General features: G+C 42.1%; 3 protein-coding genes across 3 annotated transcripts in view; 1 reads left to right on the top strand and 2 right to left on the bottom strand.

The window, feature by feature from the left end:
• cfap61 (cilia and flagella associated protein 61) overlaps positions 1-5,086 on the bottom strand; it is a 28,738-nt gene extending 23,652 nt beyond the window's left edge. The window contains exons 1-6 of the mRNA XM_061704080.1: positions 4,603-5,086; positions 4,168-4,318; positions 4,010-4,086; positions 2,372-2,439; positions 1,904-2,039; positions 1,213-1,345 (exon numbers count right to left, since the gene is read on the bottom strand). Coding sequence (XP_061560064.1) covers positions 1,213-1,345; positions 1,904-2,039; positions 2,372-2,439; positions 4,010-4,086; positions 4,168-4,318; positions 4,603-4,748 — 711 coding nt within the window. The 5' untranslated portion in view covers positions 4,749-5,086. The remainder of the gene's footprint in view (positions 1-1,212; positions 1,346-1,903; positions 2,040-2,371; positions 2,440-4,009; positions 4,087-4,167; positions 4,319-4,602) is intronic.
• A 157-nt stretch (positions 5,087-5,243) lies between these two features.
• crnkl1 (crooked neck pre-mRNA splicing factor 1) lies at positions 5,244-13,631 on the top strand. Its single transcript, XM_061704078.1, has 14 exons — positions 5,244-5,425; positions 5,543-5,695; positions 5,777-5,868; positions 6,380-6,538; positions 6,684-6,850; positions 8,087-8,265; positions 8,843-9,013; positions 9,446-9,637; positions 9,885-9,944; positions 10,016-10,096; positions 10,620-10,859; positions 11,715-11,816; positions 11,945-12,193; positions 13,198-13,631. Exons 1-14 carry the CDS (start codon positions 5,378-5,380, stop codon positions 13,531-13,533), a joined length of 2,229 nt encoding a protein of 742 aa, XP_061560062.1. The 5' UTR covers positions 5,244-5,377; the 3' UTR covers positions 13,534-13,631.
• naa20 (N-alpha-acetyltransferase 20, NatB catalytic subunit) lies at positions 13,247-17,569 on the bottom strand. Its single transcript, XM_061704079.1, has 6 exons — positions 17,490-17,569; positions 17,124-17,148; positions 16,401-16,491; positions 15,462-15,597; positions 14,977-15,122; positions 13,247-14,884 (listed from the first exon to the last, which is right to left on the bottom strand). The coding sequence occupies exons 1-6, from the start codon at positions 17,540-17,542 to the stop codon at positions 14,799-14,801; spliced, it is 537 nt and encodes a 178-aa protein (XP_061560063.1). The 5' UTR covers positions 17,543-17,569; the 3' UTR covers positions 13,247-14,798.
• Between the last annotated feature and the right edge of the window lie 688 nt (positions 17,570-18,257).

Below are 18,257 nucleotides of genomic sequence, written 5' to 3'. Positions count from 1 at the left end.
TTGCATTCAGACAGCAGAAAAAAACAAAGCCACATGGATCTACAAGGCCAGCATAGAGCCCAGTGGGATAACAAGCTAAAAGTCCTGCGAGACATTTGTTGAAATCCTCGACATGAATGTGTCTGTGAGTCATGGACACAAAGTGTTGAGCGAGGGCAGGTGTTGGCCGCATCTCAGCCGCATTGGGACATACTGTACGTACGGTACTGTACGTTGCCATCAGCATCTGCCCCACCAGCCACCAGGGAGAAAACCCTGGCACTATTGTGACATCCTGTCAAAGCGCCAGGAGAGTGTCAGACGCCACCAGGACGATTTTGGACTCGCACGCGGCAGTGGGGGTTCTGCTACAACACGTGTATCCGGACTGCCATGTTATTTTCAGTTTCTGTGGCACAATAAAGCAAATCAAATGTATCTACTCCATGTTTCTGTCAAAATGGATTTATTCTTTTCTTGGCAGAAAATCTGTACCAAAGTTGCACATGTTCTTCACTTTTTACAGTTTTTAAAAGTATAGTAGTTTATAGTAGTTGTTTTTTTCCACTAAATTCCTTCTGAATATCAACTGAACAATACAAAAGACACCCTCATATTCACGGTTCGGCATTCGCAAATTCACATATTTTTTGGAGAAGAACCTCCATCCATCCATTTTCGACACCGCTTATCCTGATTAGGGTCACGGGTATGCTGGAGCCTATCCCAGATAACTGCGGGCGAGAGGCGCGTTACACCCGGAACTGGTTGCTAGCCAATCACAGGCACTTATAAACAAACAATCATTCACACCAATGGGCAATGTAGAATCTTCAATGAACCTACCATGCATGTTTTTGGGATGTGGGAGGAAACCGGAGCACCCGGAGAAAACCCACGCAGGCACGGGGAGAACATGCAAACTCCACACAGGCGAGGCCGGATTTGAACCTGGGTCCTCAGAACGATGCGGCAGATGTGCTAACCTGTCATCCACCATTCCACCTGGGGAGGAACCTATCTATCACCCATAATTCACAGAAACCCCTGCTTTTTCACTTGTTTTTTTTTATATGTTTTTTTTTGGTTTTTTTACCGGATCTCCGCTTCCTTGTGGTTTTTTTTTTTCAGAATTTTTTTTCTCATAGCAATTATAAGTTAATTATAAATGAAATTATGATGCTTCCCGCAATGGAAATTGGTTTGTCCCCCGGCCGCACACCACCAACCCACCTCACACACGGCAGCGTGGTTACGCTCGTCCTGGGCCTCGATGAGCTCCGACAGGAAGTACGGCCGGCGCATGACCGACAGAATTTTGGTCTCCTGAGCCACGATGTGCATGACGTCATCGTGGTCTTCCACCCTGACACAAACACACACAGGCGCACACATGTTTGATTTATCTCTTTACACTGTGCACCTAATAAAGTGTAAGTGTCACGTTAAACCATCCATCCATCCATCCATTCTCCGCACTGCTTATCCTCACCAGGGTCGCGGGCGTGCTGGAGCCCATCGGAGCCGAGCCGACTGGACGAGAGGTGAGGCGCACCCCGAACTGGTCGCCAGCCAGTCGCAGGGCGCATATAAACAAACAACCATGCAAACTCCACATTGGGGAGGCCGGATTTGAACCTCAGAACAGTGAGAAAGATGTGCTAACCAGTTGGCCACCACGTCAAACCAGTCTCATCGAGAAAAATAAATAAATAAATAAAAAACTAGACTGCCCCCATTGGCCTAAAACGTTACTGCAGCAACAAAAGCAGTACTGTATATTACACTATTAGTGCAATCTTGCTTCTGTGTGTTTGCGCGTTTGTGTATCTGTGTGTGCGTGTGCTTGTTCTTGAGTATGTGTGTCCATGTGAGTGCATGTGTGCGTTTGTGTGTGTGTGTGTGTGTGGAGATGAAGAATGACCTTGCTGGCCGGACATAGAGTCTTGGACAGAGTCTTTGCCTGTGACACACTAACAAATTCAGCACAGCAGCTTCTTCTTCTTCTTCTTCTTCAGTCAGACGCTGCAAGGGCTCCAACAACTTGCCCAAGACCGCTTCTGCACACACACGCACACATTCACGAATGAGATAGATCCATTCATCCATTGTCTATAGCGCTGATCCTCATTAGAGTCATGGGTGAGCTGGAGCCTATCCCAGCTGACTTTGAGTGACAGGCAGGTTACACGCTGGACTGGCCGCCAGCCAATCACAAGGCAACTATAGACAATTTAAAGTCTTCAAGGAAGCTAACATGCTAAACCACGTTAGAACGGGGAGAACATGCAAACTCCACACAGCAAGGTCGAAACCGAGCTTCAAACCCGGAACCTCGGAGCCGTGAGGCAGATGTGCTAACCACTAGTGCGCCATGAGAGAGATGATTTACCTAAGCAGACAGATGTTGCGCTCAGCAGGCACACGTAGTCCAGCTCAGCAGAGGTGTTGAACACAGCGCTGTTTGTGACACACAACAACACACAATATAGCACACATTTATCAACCATTCACAACAATTGTGTGGGAATTGCACTGAATTGCTTATTTATTTACTGCAAAAAAAGTATCTTTGTTCATTCATTGATGCCAGCGACATATAGTTACAGGCAGAACAATTCAATACTCTTCCATTCGAAGGCAGAAGGTACAATGAACCTGTGCATCCAACTGTTGCCATTCAGAACGATAGCTTTGTGTTAAGCCAAATAGGCCCACATTTCACCCCGAGTCAGTACATTTGGGAGTATATTGAGATGGGATCATCATTTTTTTCAGTATTTATACTTTTTGTGACATTTTTGGTTGGTTTTGCACCATGAGATTTCTCTCAATGTAAAATATGTGCTTTGGCTTAATTAAGGTTGGGAACAAGTGCTGTATATCAATAACACATCACCATATTTGACACAAAATAATATCCATGTGTCTATGTGTGTAATTCAGTGATGGGAGATCAGCACTGACCTGCATTTCCAACCTAATTTCCAATATTTGTTCCACGTAATTGTGTTAATTTATTCACAATAGTCTATTGGTTTGCACTGATTCCAGTACATGGACGTTTTCACTCTCTATGTGTTGCCATGTGAAACTAATCTGCCCACGGCCTTCACAATCAATAATGCTGGCCCTTGTAACTTCAACTATGGAGTGGTACCTTGAGATACCAGTGCCTTGACTTACAAGCTTTTTTTAGATACAAGCTGCCACGGGACCAATTTTTTTGTCTTGAGGTACGAGCAAAATTTCAGATAAGAGTGCGCTGAGATATGGGTGCGCCTCAGACCCCTACAGCTAGATGGCAGCAGCACACTTCACAACATCTGGTCACCATCAATTGGTTTCCTCGCAGTGGAAGGACAATATCAGTTGGTGGTGCTAATGCAGCATTTAGCTGGCATTTCCATTCATTTCAATGGGGAAAGATGATTTGAGATACAAACGTTTTGAGATACCAGCGTAGTCACAGAACTAATTAAACTCTTATCTCAAGGTACAATTGGGTCCTTTAACCAATCACATTCCAAATGTGTGCTCACAGGGCCAAAGTGCTAGCCCTTAATGACATCAGAATTTTTTCCCTGCTCTGATTGGTCAAAGCAACATTTGTTGAGTATGATGTATTTTTCGTCATGTTGCGAGATAAATAATATCTGTGAAGTGCTCCAGATGATGTACATGGCACAGTTGCATGCTGTTACATTGCATTTTTGTTTTGTGTTGATGTTTTGTTGTGTAATTGTCTTGATATGATTGAGGTGCTATTAAAAGGGTGGATTAAGTCCCCACTGAAGGCCCAGGTACCAAAAGTACAACCAACCATTGGTGTACAGTGGACCCTCGCATACTTGGGGTTCGGCACCCATGGATTAATCTATTTGTGTGTTTGTGTGTGTTGGCGGGGGGGTCAACAATGGGCGTCAATTATCCACGGATTTTCGCTGTTTTTGGTTTGGCTCGGTCTCTATCCCCCACAAATAGCGGGGGTCAACTGTAATTGCATGTTACTTGGAGGCAGTGACGGCACCTGATGATGTGCTGAAAGCTTGCAGTGGAGAAGCAGTTCTGGGAAACAAACAGATGGAGGAAGAGCGTGTTCCATGGCTGGAGAACGGCAACAACAACAACATCATTAGATGACAAAGTACAGAGAGCCCAGTGAGTGTTGTTCACGGATGTACACACTGTCAAGGCGTCCGCTTTGAAGTGTTTGTGCAGGTAAGATTCCCAGTGAGGCGGATCCACCAGCGCTGCGGCGGGATGGTCAAAGAAGGAGGCGTGCGCCACCACGTCGCCGGCCTCATTGGCCAAGGTCACTGCCAGGTTGGCCTTCTCCCTAGGCCAGGGCCCAAAAAGAAAAGTAAGGTCATTGCAGTTATTCAGGTGCAATATTTGGTTACATATGGAATGACATACGTTCTGGTCCAAAATGCTGCAGCTCGCCTCTTAACTGGAACACGTAAGAGGGAGCACGTATAGTACGTGAACAATATTCATATGCAGACTTGCATATAATGCTACCACATATATATTATTTGTTAGCCCGTCAAAGGCGTTTTGCATTGTTTGTTAGCATTACGCTAGCTGACTTCAATGGTAAAGTTGTGGGGTTGCACTTACAGGAGTTGAAGGACGTTAATTGGGCCAAAAAGCTGCCGCGCATCAGGGGTGATGAGGCGTTCAATGGCCTCGGCATCCGCACATTCACTCCTCCTGACTGTAACTCTTTCCTCGCAACCGCTGCTTGACGTCATAGTGCACTTCATCTCGGAAACGTCTTCTTCAACTTTCAAAAATAAATCTTCCGTGTAGACAAATAAACAATGTCATCTCCGAGCAACCACATGAGATGATAACGCCACACAAACCTTAAAACGTGAATAAAATGTCCTTTTTGAACTACGTAATAGTTTTAGAGCAATGAACGCAGCTCGTTGACTTGTGTGACGTCAGGGGTGGACTTTTAAAACTAAAGTAATGAGAAAAAAAACACACAAAAGAACATGTTAGAATCTATTCTAACTCCTATGTTTCAAATTATTGAGACGCAAACGTCGTTGCCTTGGTAACTGGAGTAAAGCATTCTGGGTACTATCATGGCGGCTCATGACGTTTTCTCGTGTGACGTCAGGGATGCAAAATTAAAAGTAAAGTGGTGAGAAAACAACACTTTTAAACAATTTAAAAAATAAAGTCTAACTGCTAAGATCCAAGCCTTTTGTTTCATTTTTAGGACGCAAATTTTGTAACTTTTGGTAACTGGACGTTGCAAAGCATTGTGGGAACTGTCATGGTGGCTCGCGTGCGCTGCAAAAAACAATTCGGCGTCTCTCTGACTTTGTTTGGGTTTTTACTTCAAATAATCGACTAGTTTCAGAATTTTTGGGTTGCCAAAATGGCTTCGACGGCAGCTGGGAAACAGCGAATACCGAAGGTGGCGAAGGTAAAAAGAAAAAAAAACCCCGCAAAAACAGACTGGTTGAGCTAATGCTAGCAAGCAGCGTTTGGACGTCGGGGGAATCAAATGTCAATGAGGTGAGTGTTTTTGTGTGTGTTTCAGGTGAAGAATAAAGCCCCGGCGGAGGTGCAGATCACCGCCGAGCAGCTTCTCAGGGAAGCCAAAGAACGAGAACTTGAACTTCTGCCGCCGCCACCTAAACAAAAGATCACCGACAAGGAAGAACTGAACGACTACAAGCTGAGGAAGAGGAAGGTCAGCAGCCACCCACGAATTTGCTCACAAATCTACTTTTTCCTTTCACCTCTAGCTCATGTAACTTTGTTTACTTTACAGGCATTTGAGGACAACATCCGAAAGAACCGCACCGTAATCAGTAACTGGATTAAATACGCGCAATGGGAGGAAAGCCTGACAGAGATCCAGAGGTACTTCATTTTAACATCGTTCGTATATATTTGGCTTTAGATTAAATCTTTACTGACCGCAACCGTGAGGCGTTCTCTGCTGGCTAAACAGTAAACATGATCAAAAGCCAGCGGTATTTAAAACTGTTGGGAGTAATGAACCCTGCAAGTTTCATAGGCGCCTTCGTAATGGAAAAAAATAAAAAGTGACTTTTTTTTCCATATTTGAAAAAAAATATATATATATTTTTTTTTTAGAGTGAACCATGTTAGTTTGACAGTGTTCAAAGAGCAAAACCATCAAGAAGTGTAACAATCAGATTTCTGTAGTCCTCCACGAAAGCAGACTGATTATCTTTGTGTGTTGAATCAAAATAAGACTTTTGCAAACATCTGCTTTTACGTTGTAAAAACAATGATCCACGTTTTTGATGATTATTGCCATTACATTGCATTTTGTAGGGTTTTGTTTGGTCCGAAATGCAAAACCAGCCACTGTCATTGAATATCTCCAACCTTTGTGTGACTTTAGGGCTCGGTCCATTTACGAGCGTGCGCTGGACGTGGACCACCGAAACGTGACCCTGTGGCTGAAATACGCCGAAATGGAGATGAAGAGTCGGCAGGTGAACCACGCCCGCAACATCTGGGACAGAGCCATCACCATCCTGCCCCGTGTCAACCAGTTCTGGTAAACGCCACTCTGCTGAGAGTTCATTGCCACCAAAACGCACCGTCATGTTGCACAAATTCAGAGTCCCTCAACCTTTTGATAGCGGTGGCCCCCGATCAGGGCCTTTTTTTTTCTTTTTTTAACTAACTTCGTCCTCTCGCAGGTACAAGTACACGTACATGGAGGAGATGCTGGGAAATGTGGCGGGCTGCAGACAGGCGTTTGAGCGCTGGATGGAGTGGGAGCCCGAAGAGCAGGCCTGGCATTCTTACATCAACTTTGAGCTACGCTACAAGGAGGTGGACAAAGCTCGCAGCATCTACGAGCGATATATCCTTCTCATGCTGCCGTCCCGTTGTTGATTTTCTTCTTTCGGGCTTAATCCTCTTCGTGGGTGGCCATGGCGATTCATCATTTTTCCATATCTCCCTTTCCTCTGCATCTTCTGCTCTTACTCCAGCTATCTGCAAGTCTTCCTATATCACATCCCTTTTTATTTGGTCTTTCTCTTGGCGCTCCATTTCCTGCATCCTTCTACCGATGTCGTACCTGTAGTCTCCAGTGTCTACTAAAGTCATTCACTGCCATGGACGTTAATGTGCGCCACCTAAAATCCAAGCGTTTACTGCCACTGGCGATACGTTTTTCCACGGGTAGGCATGGAAGTGGGTCTCGTCCAGCTTTTCCGTGAAATTCAGATTTGTAAACAACCGTAACTACTAACAGATCCCTGTAGATGATGCCGTTGCATCATTTTTAATTTGAGATCAGCTCAGCGTTCGAGTAGAACATAAAAATGTGGTGGTGAATCTCAGCTTGTCACGTTGATTACGAGGAAGAGAAATGGTCACACGGACATTTTTAGGTACCTCACAGTTGAACAGGGTATGTATATGTATGGAAGTGTTGTGGAAGGTAGTAGAAAGTGTGTGTCACCATCTTGAGAAAAGATGAAGCAGTTCATGTAGTGACTGGCCGAACAGCATGTAAAAAAGCCAGTGACGTTCAACTCAAGCCATGTGGTGAGTCAGCATTGCACACCACGCATTTCTTAGTTGTTTATCTGTAAATAAGTCTTAAATAAGCTCAATCTTGTTTTTTGTTGTTTTGGAGTTTAAACTTACACAAAAAGCCAAAACTTTGCGTCAAAGTCACTGTTTGGCTGCATGTTTCTTTTCACAAAAAGCTTTTGGTCAAAAACCGGTCTTTTGGTGAAACCAACCCAAGTTCTACTGCTGATTACAAGAGAACGGAAAAAGCTTGAAACCAACTTTCTCCTCGAAACCATTTTAATATGGCCTCTTTAGCTTTGTCTCCAAAAGCTTCAAGTCTGTCCTGTCCCTCTGATGAGCACATTCCTGATCTTGTCCATCCTCGTCTCTCCCAAACAGAATCTCAGCTTCCTTTACCCTCTCACTTTAGCTGGTGCTCTTCTGCCACACTCCTCCACCTGCTCATTCTCTCTTCTTCAGTTCTCTCCCACGCTCCCCATATGTTTGAATATTTGTTTTCCTTTGGACGGCCAGCTCAAAAAAAAAAAAAAAAAAGTCCTTTACTGGTGCGCACTCGTCATGGTCCACCCCGAGGTGAAGAACTGGATCAAGTACGCTCGTTTCGAGGAGAAGCACGGCTACATCGCTCACAGCAGGAAGGTGTACGAGCGTGCCGTGGAGTTCTTTGGGGAGGAGCACGTGGACGAGTACCTCTTTGTTGCCTTCGCCAGGTTTGAGGAGATTCAGAAGGAGGTGGGTTGCTGATATTTTTCCTTTTGATCACAAATTACTTTTTGTTTTTTAACCTCTTGTTCCACGTGGCCCGAATACTCTTTAAATGATCAGAAGAAGACCACAGTGAAAGCCCACATATTCGTGGTATTACATTCGTTTTGGGGCCCTATCCATTATTCACTTATTTTGTTTTTGTGTTCAGGCCAAAGCAAAAGTTTTACTTTTGGCATCATCTTACTGTCAAGAAACTATGTTAAAGTGACTTAATAGTTTCCTTTCGACAAAAACAGTGCTTTGCTGCTAACTTGTGGCATCTATGGTTACTTTTTTTTGGTGGGGGCGCATCAATTTCTGACAGATTCTATGGCAGGGCACGGTCACTATCCCAATGACTAATTAAAATCTGCGAGTAAAATAGATTACCATGTTTCTGTGCTGCTCGTTTTGAAATATTTAAATTAAAGTAAAGACTTCATAATTACAAAAAACAACATTGAGGTAGATGGGCAAAAGTATTATGCTATTTATTTGGAATGATTTTGAACAAAATAGTTTGTGTGAACTGACAGTGTTCCTGATGTTTGCCTCTGTTCAGTTTGAGCGCGTGCGTGTGATCTACAAGTACGCTTTGGACAGGATCCCCAAGCAGCATGCCCAGGAACTCTTCAAAAACTACACCATGTTTGAGAAAAAATTTGGAGACCGACGGGGCATCGAGGACGTCATCGTCAGCAAAAGAAGGTTCCAGTATGAGGAGGAGGTCAAGGTGGGCAGGCCACCACGTGGAACTCACGCTGCTTCAATGCCTGTGTTGGGAATCACTCCCTATCCACTATACAGTGGCCTACATAGTGAGCTGTCTATTTTGAAGTATTTAGTAAGTATGCACTACCAATCAAAAGTATGAAGACACGTTCTCATGTTATTGAATGAGAAACTGAAATAATGCAATTGCAGTTAAAGATGACACCCAACGAGTGCAACGCTGGTCAGATAAGTCAAATGTTTTAGAGACGGAGGGAGCAACCCTTAACATTTTATAGGGAGGAAAAAAAAAATTCCTTCATCATTCCCTACTCCTGAATCACTACAAAGTGATTGTCAGTGGACATTTTAAGGAACTATGTAGGTCCACTGTATAAAAAGCCCAACACAGCCTATGCTCTCCTCTTTCGCTAATGTGTGTCTCTACGCAAAGGCCAACCCACACAACTATGATGCCTGGTTCGATTATCTCCGGCTGGTGGAGAGCGATGCCGATCCCGACACGGTGCGAGAGGTGTACGAGCGCGCCATCGCCAACGTCCCGCCCATCCAAGAAAAGCGCCACTGGAGACGCTACATCTACTTGTGGATCAACTACGCCCTCTACGAAGAACTGGAGGTCATGGTGAGTTTGTGTCACCTCATGCCGTCAAATCACAAATATAAAATAGTGTTCCACCACTATATCGCATTTCAACATCCTTGAAAGCTTGATTCAAAAACAGGACATTATGTCAAAATTACCAAAAATACATTGATTATGATACAGTTACTGCTATCGTGGTTTTTCACCTATACGTAACGTATTCCCAGCTGTAAACGGGCTGACTGTATTGTAATTATTGAGGCAGTCGGTTTGTGTTTGTGGACAGGACGTGGACAGTACAAGGCAGGTGTATCAGGCCTGTCTGGATCTGATCCCTCACAAAAAGGTAATCAATAGAATGACAATAAGTAATGTCCTTGTGGAGACTTTACCTGACAGCCACCTCGTGTGTCTCAGTTCACCTTTGCGAAGATCTGGCTTCTATACGGTCAGTTTGAGATCAGACAGAAGAACCTGCAGGGCACCAGAAAGGTCATGGTAAGTAAAAGAGTAACATTTGTCTTTCGTTTTGTTGTAAGCGTGGCATGTTCTAGCCCACAGTTTCTCATATTTTCTACTAGTTGGGTCTTGAAAAGAAAATGTCAATTTTTTTTCACCTACAAAAATCTGATTTCCAATTCAATTGATGAAATCGGTTATCACCCAAGACCTACCAACTAAGGATTGGGACTTGAGAAATTCAACATGTCAACTAGGACTTGCGACTAAAGATGATTTTAATAATCAATTCATCGATTGATTCATTATTATTTTTCTTAATTCCTGATGAATCTGATAAAAAAAATGTTTTAATTTCCATCCCTTCAAAAACAGATTATTTTAAATTGACAGTGCAGAAAATACATAAACATAAATACATTTTGAAGTTAAACAAGGTCTCTAAACAATTAATCAATTAGTCGATAGGTTTTGATTAATTTGACAATCGATCAGTTGTCAATTAATCAATTAATTTTTGCACCTCTAAATTGTCAACATCAAAACGTTTTGTACTCTCCAGGGCACGGCGATCGGGAAATGTCCCAAGAACAAACTCTTGAAGGGCTACATCGAGCTGGAGCTTCAGCTGCGCGAGTTTGACCGCTGCCGGAAGCTCTACGAAAAATACCTGGAGTTCTCGCCGGAGAACTGCACTACCTGGATCAAGTTTGCAGAGCTGGAGACCATCCTGGGCGATGTGGACCGGGCCCGCGCCATCTTTGAGCTCGCCATCGGACAGCCGCGACTGGACATGCCCGAGGTGCCACGCGATGCTCCTCAATCCCGTACTAAAAATGGAAATGACAGTTTACGCCCATTTATCACAGCGGATATGATCCAGCCCATAGATGTCAAACTCAAAGCCCGGGGGCCAGATGCGGCCCGGCACATCATTTTATGTTGCCCGCGAAAGCAAATCATGCTCGTCAACGTCCGTGGTTTTTGCTAAAATCTGTCCCCAAATTCCAAATTGTCATAATAATAAACAATAATGTTGAGATATTGCATTTTTCTGTTACCAAACCCTTCTTCTACAGTAACTTAAACAATACTTGAACAGACTATTATCCTTGTCTTCTAATTTCAAAACGAGTTATCCCTCAAATTGTTGTGTAATGGTAATATGATTTGGTGATTAAACATTTCACTGTTCTAACGGCGCTCTGAGGGAAATCATAACTATAATGCGGCCCAAGACAAAAATGAGTTTGATACCCCTGATCCAGCCCCACCCGCAATAGGTGAATAACCACAATATGGAGACTGTATAGACAAAAAAGAGTTTCGCTTAGAGTTCTCCAAATTAGAGCACAAGTGTGCTTTGCTTCAAGCTGCTTGTCATTCCTTAAGTGTACTAGAAAACCGACACATCAAAACAATTAAACGTTTTATTTTTTAACACAAAAATGTTCACCCAAACCATATAACAAAAGTCAGCGAGCTTAATGCTAACATACAATATGAAATGCCGTAGACATGCTAACATAAATTAGCATTAGTGTTATGGTAATTCTCAACCCTTATTTTAACCCACACGGAGCAGCAACACATACAGAGCATACAACAATACTCACGGGCATGAAATAGATCAAAAACATATTTACGTGTCCTTCAGGTTCTGTGGAAATCCTACATCGACTTTGAGATTGAGCAGGAGGAGTTCGGGAACACGAGGAACCTTTACAAAAGACTACTGCAGCGTACCCAGCACGTCAAGGTGAGCCCGTCTCTTCACGCAGTGATTGACGCACAAATGACATCCATCAGGCAGTCATCAGAAAAATACACAGGTCAGGTACACATAACTCTGCTAGTGGTTCCTCTGACGTCCCCGTACGTCTTCAGGTTTGGATTAGCTACGCCAAGTTCGAGTTGTCGCTGGAAGGCAGCGAGCGGCTGCCGAAGTGCCGCCAGATCTTTGAGGAGGCCAACAAGAGCCTGAGGAGTTGTGAGGAGAAGGAGGAGCGACTCATGCTGCTCGAGTCATGGAAGGACTTTGAGGCTGAGTTTGGCTCAGACAGCAGCAGGGAACAGGTCCGGGAGCTGTTGCCCGAGAAGGTCAAAAAGAGGAGGAAGCTCACGGCCGAGGACGGGGTACGATTGCTTCATCTTTTCACGTGTGGGGTGGGCCGGGCGGTCAATCCATTTTGTCCATTAATTCAGGGTTTATTTTGACTATTTTTTTAAAATAAATTTTTTGGGAGGAAAATACTTTTTTTTTTTTTTAAATACTTTTTCTGAAAAATATGTTTATATTATGGGGCAAATAGCTTTTTACAAAACTTTAAAATCATTTTTCAAATGTTTTTAAACATATTAATTCAGGTTTCTTCATCAGATGTTTTTTTAAATTATTGTTTTTGCGGGTAATTCTATAAAATGACAAAAAAAATCACTGACAAATTGATTTTTCTGAAACAATTTTTTTGATATTTCTTTTGAAACATTTTTAGAAAAGTTTATTAAAACATAGTGGGGAGTATATCTGTACTTTTAAAATAGCTTTTTACAAAACATTTTTTGAAATAGCTATTTTTAAAACAAAATATTTTTTGAAAAATATAAATGTTATCAATTTGTTTGTCAGATTTTATTTTTAGATGTATATTTTTGAAGATGACTAGATTTTTTTTGAAAAATATTTTTTATTGGTCTTTCGTTTTGAAAAACATACACCACGGATTTAAATTTAAGACACACTTTCTCATGCTGTTGAATGAGAAATCATGTTCAGTTTTGAGCGATTGCGTGTATATTTTAAATATATTTTAATACTTAATTAGGTACACGAGTTTCATTGACAATCATGTTTACGAACAGGTTTTGACTAAAAGGGCATTTCTTTTCAAATAGGAAGTACTTATTTTGTATACATATTTTACTGTGGAAGTTGATGCAGGAAAAATAAATAACGCAGAGAAGGAAAAAGAGCCAAACTTTTTTTTTCCCAATGTCATTTGCTTTTTTCTTTTAAGCGAAGAAAAAAAAATCTAATCAAATGGCAAATTGGATTTCACATTTGATCTTGCTTTCTTGGTGTGGAAATGTTCTTTGTGACCTTCCCAATCGTGACTTTTTCTTCTCCCTTGCGGCTGTAGTCGGACGCGGGCTGGGAGGAGTACTACGACTACATTTTCCCCGAGGACGCCGCCAACCAACCCAACCTCAAGCTGCTCGCCATGGCCAAGGTGTGGAAGAAGCAGCAGCAGCCAGCCAACGAGGACGACCGGAACCTTCCGGAAAAAGCTCAGAGGAATGAGGAGACATCCGCCGCCGCTTCCAAAGACGTGCTGGAACACTCTGAGGGAAGCAAAGTTACCGAAGAAGACAAGGTGTGTGACGACAGAGATGACAGTAGGAGGAGTGAGGAAGAAGACGGAGAGAAGGAGGATGTTAGCGAAAAGAAGAACAAAAGCGATGAGGATCAAGATTAAGATTTTTTTGTCTGTCTTTATGTGATGACCAACATTTTTTTTTTAATACGAATGTTTATTGAGCATGTACAGCAATTAAAGACGATTTGTAGCTTTCACTCTGTGGCTCTCTGGCATTCAGAAACCCGTTTAAGGATTTATTCCGTATCCTTGCTATTCAGCTTAAGGTCTATGTACTAGTGCGCTCTTCGTCCTCACTCGTTGGACAACTTTGGCATCGTTTTAAGGACAGTGATTCTCAGTGTGGAATGAGTAGTGGTACGTGGGTTCCCTCTAGTGGTATGCAAAAGATGTTCAAACTGCATAATTTTAGTGACTTTTTAACTACAGTTCAGTTGTAATTAACTTTTAGGTACAATCCAATTCGCTGGAGTCACACAGAAACAGACAATATATCCCAAATTGGTCAATTTATTACTTTTTACACAAATCCATACTTTTGCCACGGTTTCCACCTGACACCAGCGATTTGCATTTAAACATAAATGTTTTTTCAAACATTTATTTACAAAGCATTTTTATGAAACTTTTTTGTTCAATAAATTTATAACTGAATCATCATCATTATTATTATTATTATTATAATATATACTATTAAGTACATGGATTTTCATATATTTAGGCGCAGGGTTAATGTTCAAATTGCAAAGGGAAAGGTCCCCTGTCTCGTTTTGATGAAAAACGTTTGAAAACCACTGTTGTAGGCCAACTACTTGTTACCACTGAGGTAAAGCTGAGCAGGACACTGCAAAAACTCAAAATCTTACCAAGAGTATTCATCTTATTTCTAGTCAAAACTAATATGATTACACTCACCTAATAAGTACCGGTAACTTGTTTGTAAAGACAATTTTTCCCTTGTTTCAAGCGAGTTTTTCCTTGAAATAAGGAGACAAAAAATTGTCATTGGGGTAAGTTTCTTTTTCTTATTACAAGGGCAAATTTCTCTTATTTATTTCAAGTGAAATTCTGCTTGAAACAAGTTCCTTTTCAGGTGATAAATCTTAATTTAATGTGATAGGTCTTAAGTATAAGACTAAAAGAAATATTTGTGGTAAGATTTTTAGTTTTTGCAGTACGAGTAGCAATTTTGCATTTATTCACAGCCCTCTAGTGTTCATTCACAATTCACAGGATGAATAGTCTACTAGTGGGTCTTACTAGTGAGCACAATGAGCATACTAGTACTTGAGATATCAAGAATATAGGCATGAATGCTCAAAGGGCTTTCTATTCTGGCATCCACCAGTGAGCCACAAGCGTCGTTATTCGATGTCCTCGGGCCTGACGGGATGCGGCAGCGGGATGATGGACTTCTTCTCCGTGTCTCGGGACAATGCTTTCCTCATGTCTGCACGGGGGGATGTACACAAAAAGACATCACACAAGGTCAAGGAACCGCAAAGATCACAACGATGACGACAACTTCGTTGATCGTCTGACCGTAGGCGTCCTCGTCCGGCTCGCCGTTGCTGGCCGAGTAGTACTCAATGACGGTCCGGTAGACGCTGTAGCCCAGACGCTTGTACATGCTGACCGCCACCTGGTTGGACACGCGCACGAACAGGTCCACGAAGAAGCCGCCCTTCCTATGAAAAACCAAACACCGTCGACATTAGACACGCAGTGAAATAAAAGTTACACGTAATTTAACAGCTTCATTAGTGTTTTATTACACTTTTTAGCAGCTTGTAATGTTCCTGTCATTAACAACTAGTTTCCCATTTTACAATCAGTTCTACTTTCAACAAGGAAGTAAACATATGATAGAAATCACTTTAGTGACCCTAAAGCTTCCCTTACATAAAATAAATGGTTGTGACAACCACAACCAGGAGTTTTCCTGGCTCAATTGAAGTAAATTTTTTTTACTATATAGCCAAAAGTGAGGGAACACTATAGACTTGTGGATAAAAGAGGACTCAAACCTCTCCGAGATCTCCTCCAGCATCTCCATGAGTTTGGCAGCCAATCCCAACCGTCGAAACTCGGGCGCGACGGACAACGCGGTGACGTGGCCGTGCCACTCCTCTCGGGCCACCGAGCCCTCCGCCTTCCCCATGACTGCAACCCCACGCACAGCAGCAACAAGTACAAGACTTTAGTGTTGAAATAGCAATGCCGTATGTGTATTAGGGAATCATTAACCAATTTACTAAATCAATAATCAATATAGAGGGGAAATCCACGTATCATTAGCATTCCATTGAAAAAAAACGGTTTTGTTTTTTCTTTAACTCCCCCAAAAAATTATTGAATAATTGGGGATAAACCACCAACATGTGTTTTGGGAATTGCCCCCCCCCCCCAAAAAAAAAGAAATAGCAAAAATAAAGATCCCATATGTGGTGTGGGGCATGCCTCGAAGTTGGAGCATAAATAGCGGAGTCTTCCACACAAACGTTGGCTAGTGCGCCCTAACAAAGCCTGGCTGCATGAACTGATGAAGCCTGCTCGGATGAGAGACGAATCGTCTTCCAAAACAAAAACAACACAGAATGAAATGACCCGGATGAATGAGAATATTAAGAGCCAACAAAGAGAAAAACAAAAAATGAGAAAAAACATGTGGGGGGAGTGGGGGATGAGTTTATGGGTGAATCCGCGGGTGCCGAAACACAAGTATGCTGGGGTCCACTGTACACAGGGATTTTTTTATATTGCGGACTATATGGTTGATTCATCACTCAAATGAAGAATACTTTTGAAACGCTACTCGGGTGCTGTTAATGATGCCATTGTGGTCGCATGATTACAATGCCAGCTGGTGTAGTAGATATTCAGCACTACAAAATAGCCAACTCACAATATGGGGCACTATATACTATCCAGTGGCTAGGGAGGGCTTCTCAACACAGCCAACTTACTGTATCCCATCAGTTGCCCTCCAGGAGCCTCGGCAACAATGAAGTACTCGGGCCAGTGAGCCAAGTACTGCAGGTAGAACGGGATCCCATACTGAGGTGAAAACTCAGGTGGATAAAACATGAAACATTCGTCACAGCACTAATCATTTTAGTTATTAACGCAGGGAACATTCCTGACGTCTAGAGAGTTCTGCTGCTGTCACACGTGGAAACGCTTGTTGCATTTGTTGTTCTTGGACAAGCCACATCACTGCCATATTGTGCTCCCTGTCCATTTTTTGGATTCAGTACAAAATGTTAAGGCACTACCAGAGCCCTTGATGGCCAGGCTGCTCCATACTTGGTGGATTTGGTTGCCCTTTTTTTGTCCTGTCAGATCACTGAGGCCTTCTAACTGCCTTTTTACTTACTGTCTCTCCGACAAGATTCAAAACCAAAAAGGTGATCGAGCCTCAGAGTCAGTTGTGTAATATGCTTCCATTTGGAGCTAAAAGTTGCCTGTTCTGTAGACATTTTTAAAGTCTTTAAAACACATTTGTTTAGACAGGCTTTCTCCAATGACATTGATCCCCCCCACGCCCCACCCCAGGGATTCACAGTATGATTTGTATGATTATTATTTGAGCCATGTGAAGCACTTTGTGAGTCCTCTCTAAGAGAAGTTCTACAGAAATTACATTTACTTACTTCCTGAGGTAGCCAAAGTTGTACATTAAAGGATACAGTTTCTGTTAAAGGGTCCAAGTTGCTGTGGAATCAAAAGGTACAAGTTGACATCGTTACTATCATTTATGATAAGACTTATTATTCTCTCTGACTATATATATATATATATATATATATATATTTACAAACATCGGTGACAACTAAACAAGGCAAATGTTAACCACGTTATTCCTAAATTAATGTGTAGCTTAATTCTGCACATAAATAAGACCTTTTTGAGCGGAGCGCGTAGATGAACGTCACACGCGGATGAGCCGGCTAACGTTCCCACGCAACTCACGTATAAAGCCACGCACTACAGCAACATACGGAAATGAAATTAAATACTTGGTCATCTTGGGAAAAAAGAAGGTTTGTACTTACATATTGTTGAATTTAAACAAATCGTCGCAGTTGAACGGCCGTAATGTCGTCATGTTGGTGTCCTTTAATGACAGGAACAATCCGAGGCGCGCCGTCTGTCGGTCGGAGGGCAGAGGTGCAACTACAGCTGATTTCGTCCATTTGGGGAAAATGCAGAAAGTAAATACGTCATCTATATTGCACTTTTCATCGAGAGGACTCACAAAATGCTTCAGATATAGACAGTGTTGGGCAATCTACTTCGCTAAATTACAAGTTATTTTACATGAAATGAAGCTTTACTGCACTGAAGCTGCCCACCAGTAAGAGAAACACTGGAGCAAGCAAAGAAATGACAAACGTAGCTAAACTACATCAAAGCTATGTCAAACTCTATTTTTACCAATTGTTCTATAAACGAACACTTAATTGTGTTATAATTACCATGACGCAGCAGTGTGTATAAACAACAAATATTGTATTGTAGTTGCAGAGGTGGTCGTTTTTCTCCTTCATTAAAGCTAATAGCTTTCGCGTTTGTAGTTTAAAAAAAAATCTATTTGATTATTTAAACAGACACCAACAATTTGGTTTTGTAGAGAAATAACCCCCATAAATTATATTTTATTATTTACATTATTATCTTATTTTTATTATATTTTATTTTATAAATTTTCTTTCTTTCTTTCTATTTCTATTATCTATTTCGATTTCTATTATCTATTTCTATATTTTATTACCATTTACACACACACACACACACACACACACACACACACACACACACAC

The sequence above is a fragment of the Phycodurus eques genome, chromosome 18, assembly GCF_024500275.1.
Source record: "Phycodurus eques isolate BA_2022a chromosome 18, UOR_Pequ_1.1, whole genome shotgun sequence".
NCBI classification, from domain to species: Eukaryota; Metazoa; Chordata; class Actinopteri; order Syngnathiformes; family Syngnathidae; genus Phycodurus; species Phycodurus eques.
Note: the sequence above shows the minus strand (reverse complement) of the source record. Positions and strands in the feature narration are given on the sequence as shown.

Coding starts and splice junctions, on each gene's coding strand:
- naa20 (XM_061704079.1), bottom strand. CDS start 17,542: ATGACGACATTACGGCCGTTCAACTGCGACGATTTGTTTAAATTCAAC. Junction 15,123..15,461: donor CTGGAGGAGATCTCGGAGAG/GTTTGAGTCCTC, acceptor GGTTTTTCATAG/GAAGGGCGGCTTCTTCGTGG. Junction 14,885..14,976: donor GCCGGACGAGGACGCCTACG/GTCAGACGATCA, acceptor CCCCCCGTGCAG/ACATGAGGAAAGCATTGTCC.
- crnkl1 (XM_061704078.1), top strand. CDS start 5,378: ATGGCTTCGACGGCAGCTGGGAAACAGCGAATACCGAAGGTGGCGAAG. Junction 9,014..9,445: donor AGTATGAGGAGGAGGTCAAG/GTGGGCAGGCCA, acceptor CTCTACGCAAAG/GCCAACCCACACAACTATGA. Junction 9,945..10,015: donor ATCTGATCCCTCACAAAAAG/GTAATCAATAGA, acceptor CGTGTGTCTCAG/TTCACCTTTGCGAAGATCTG.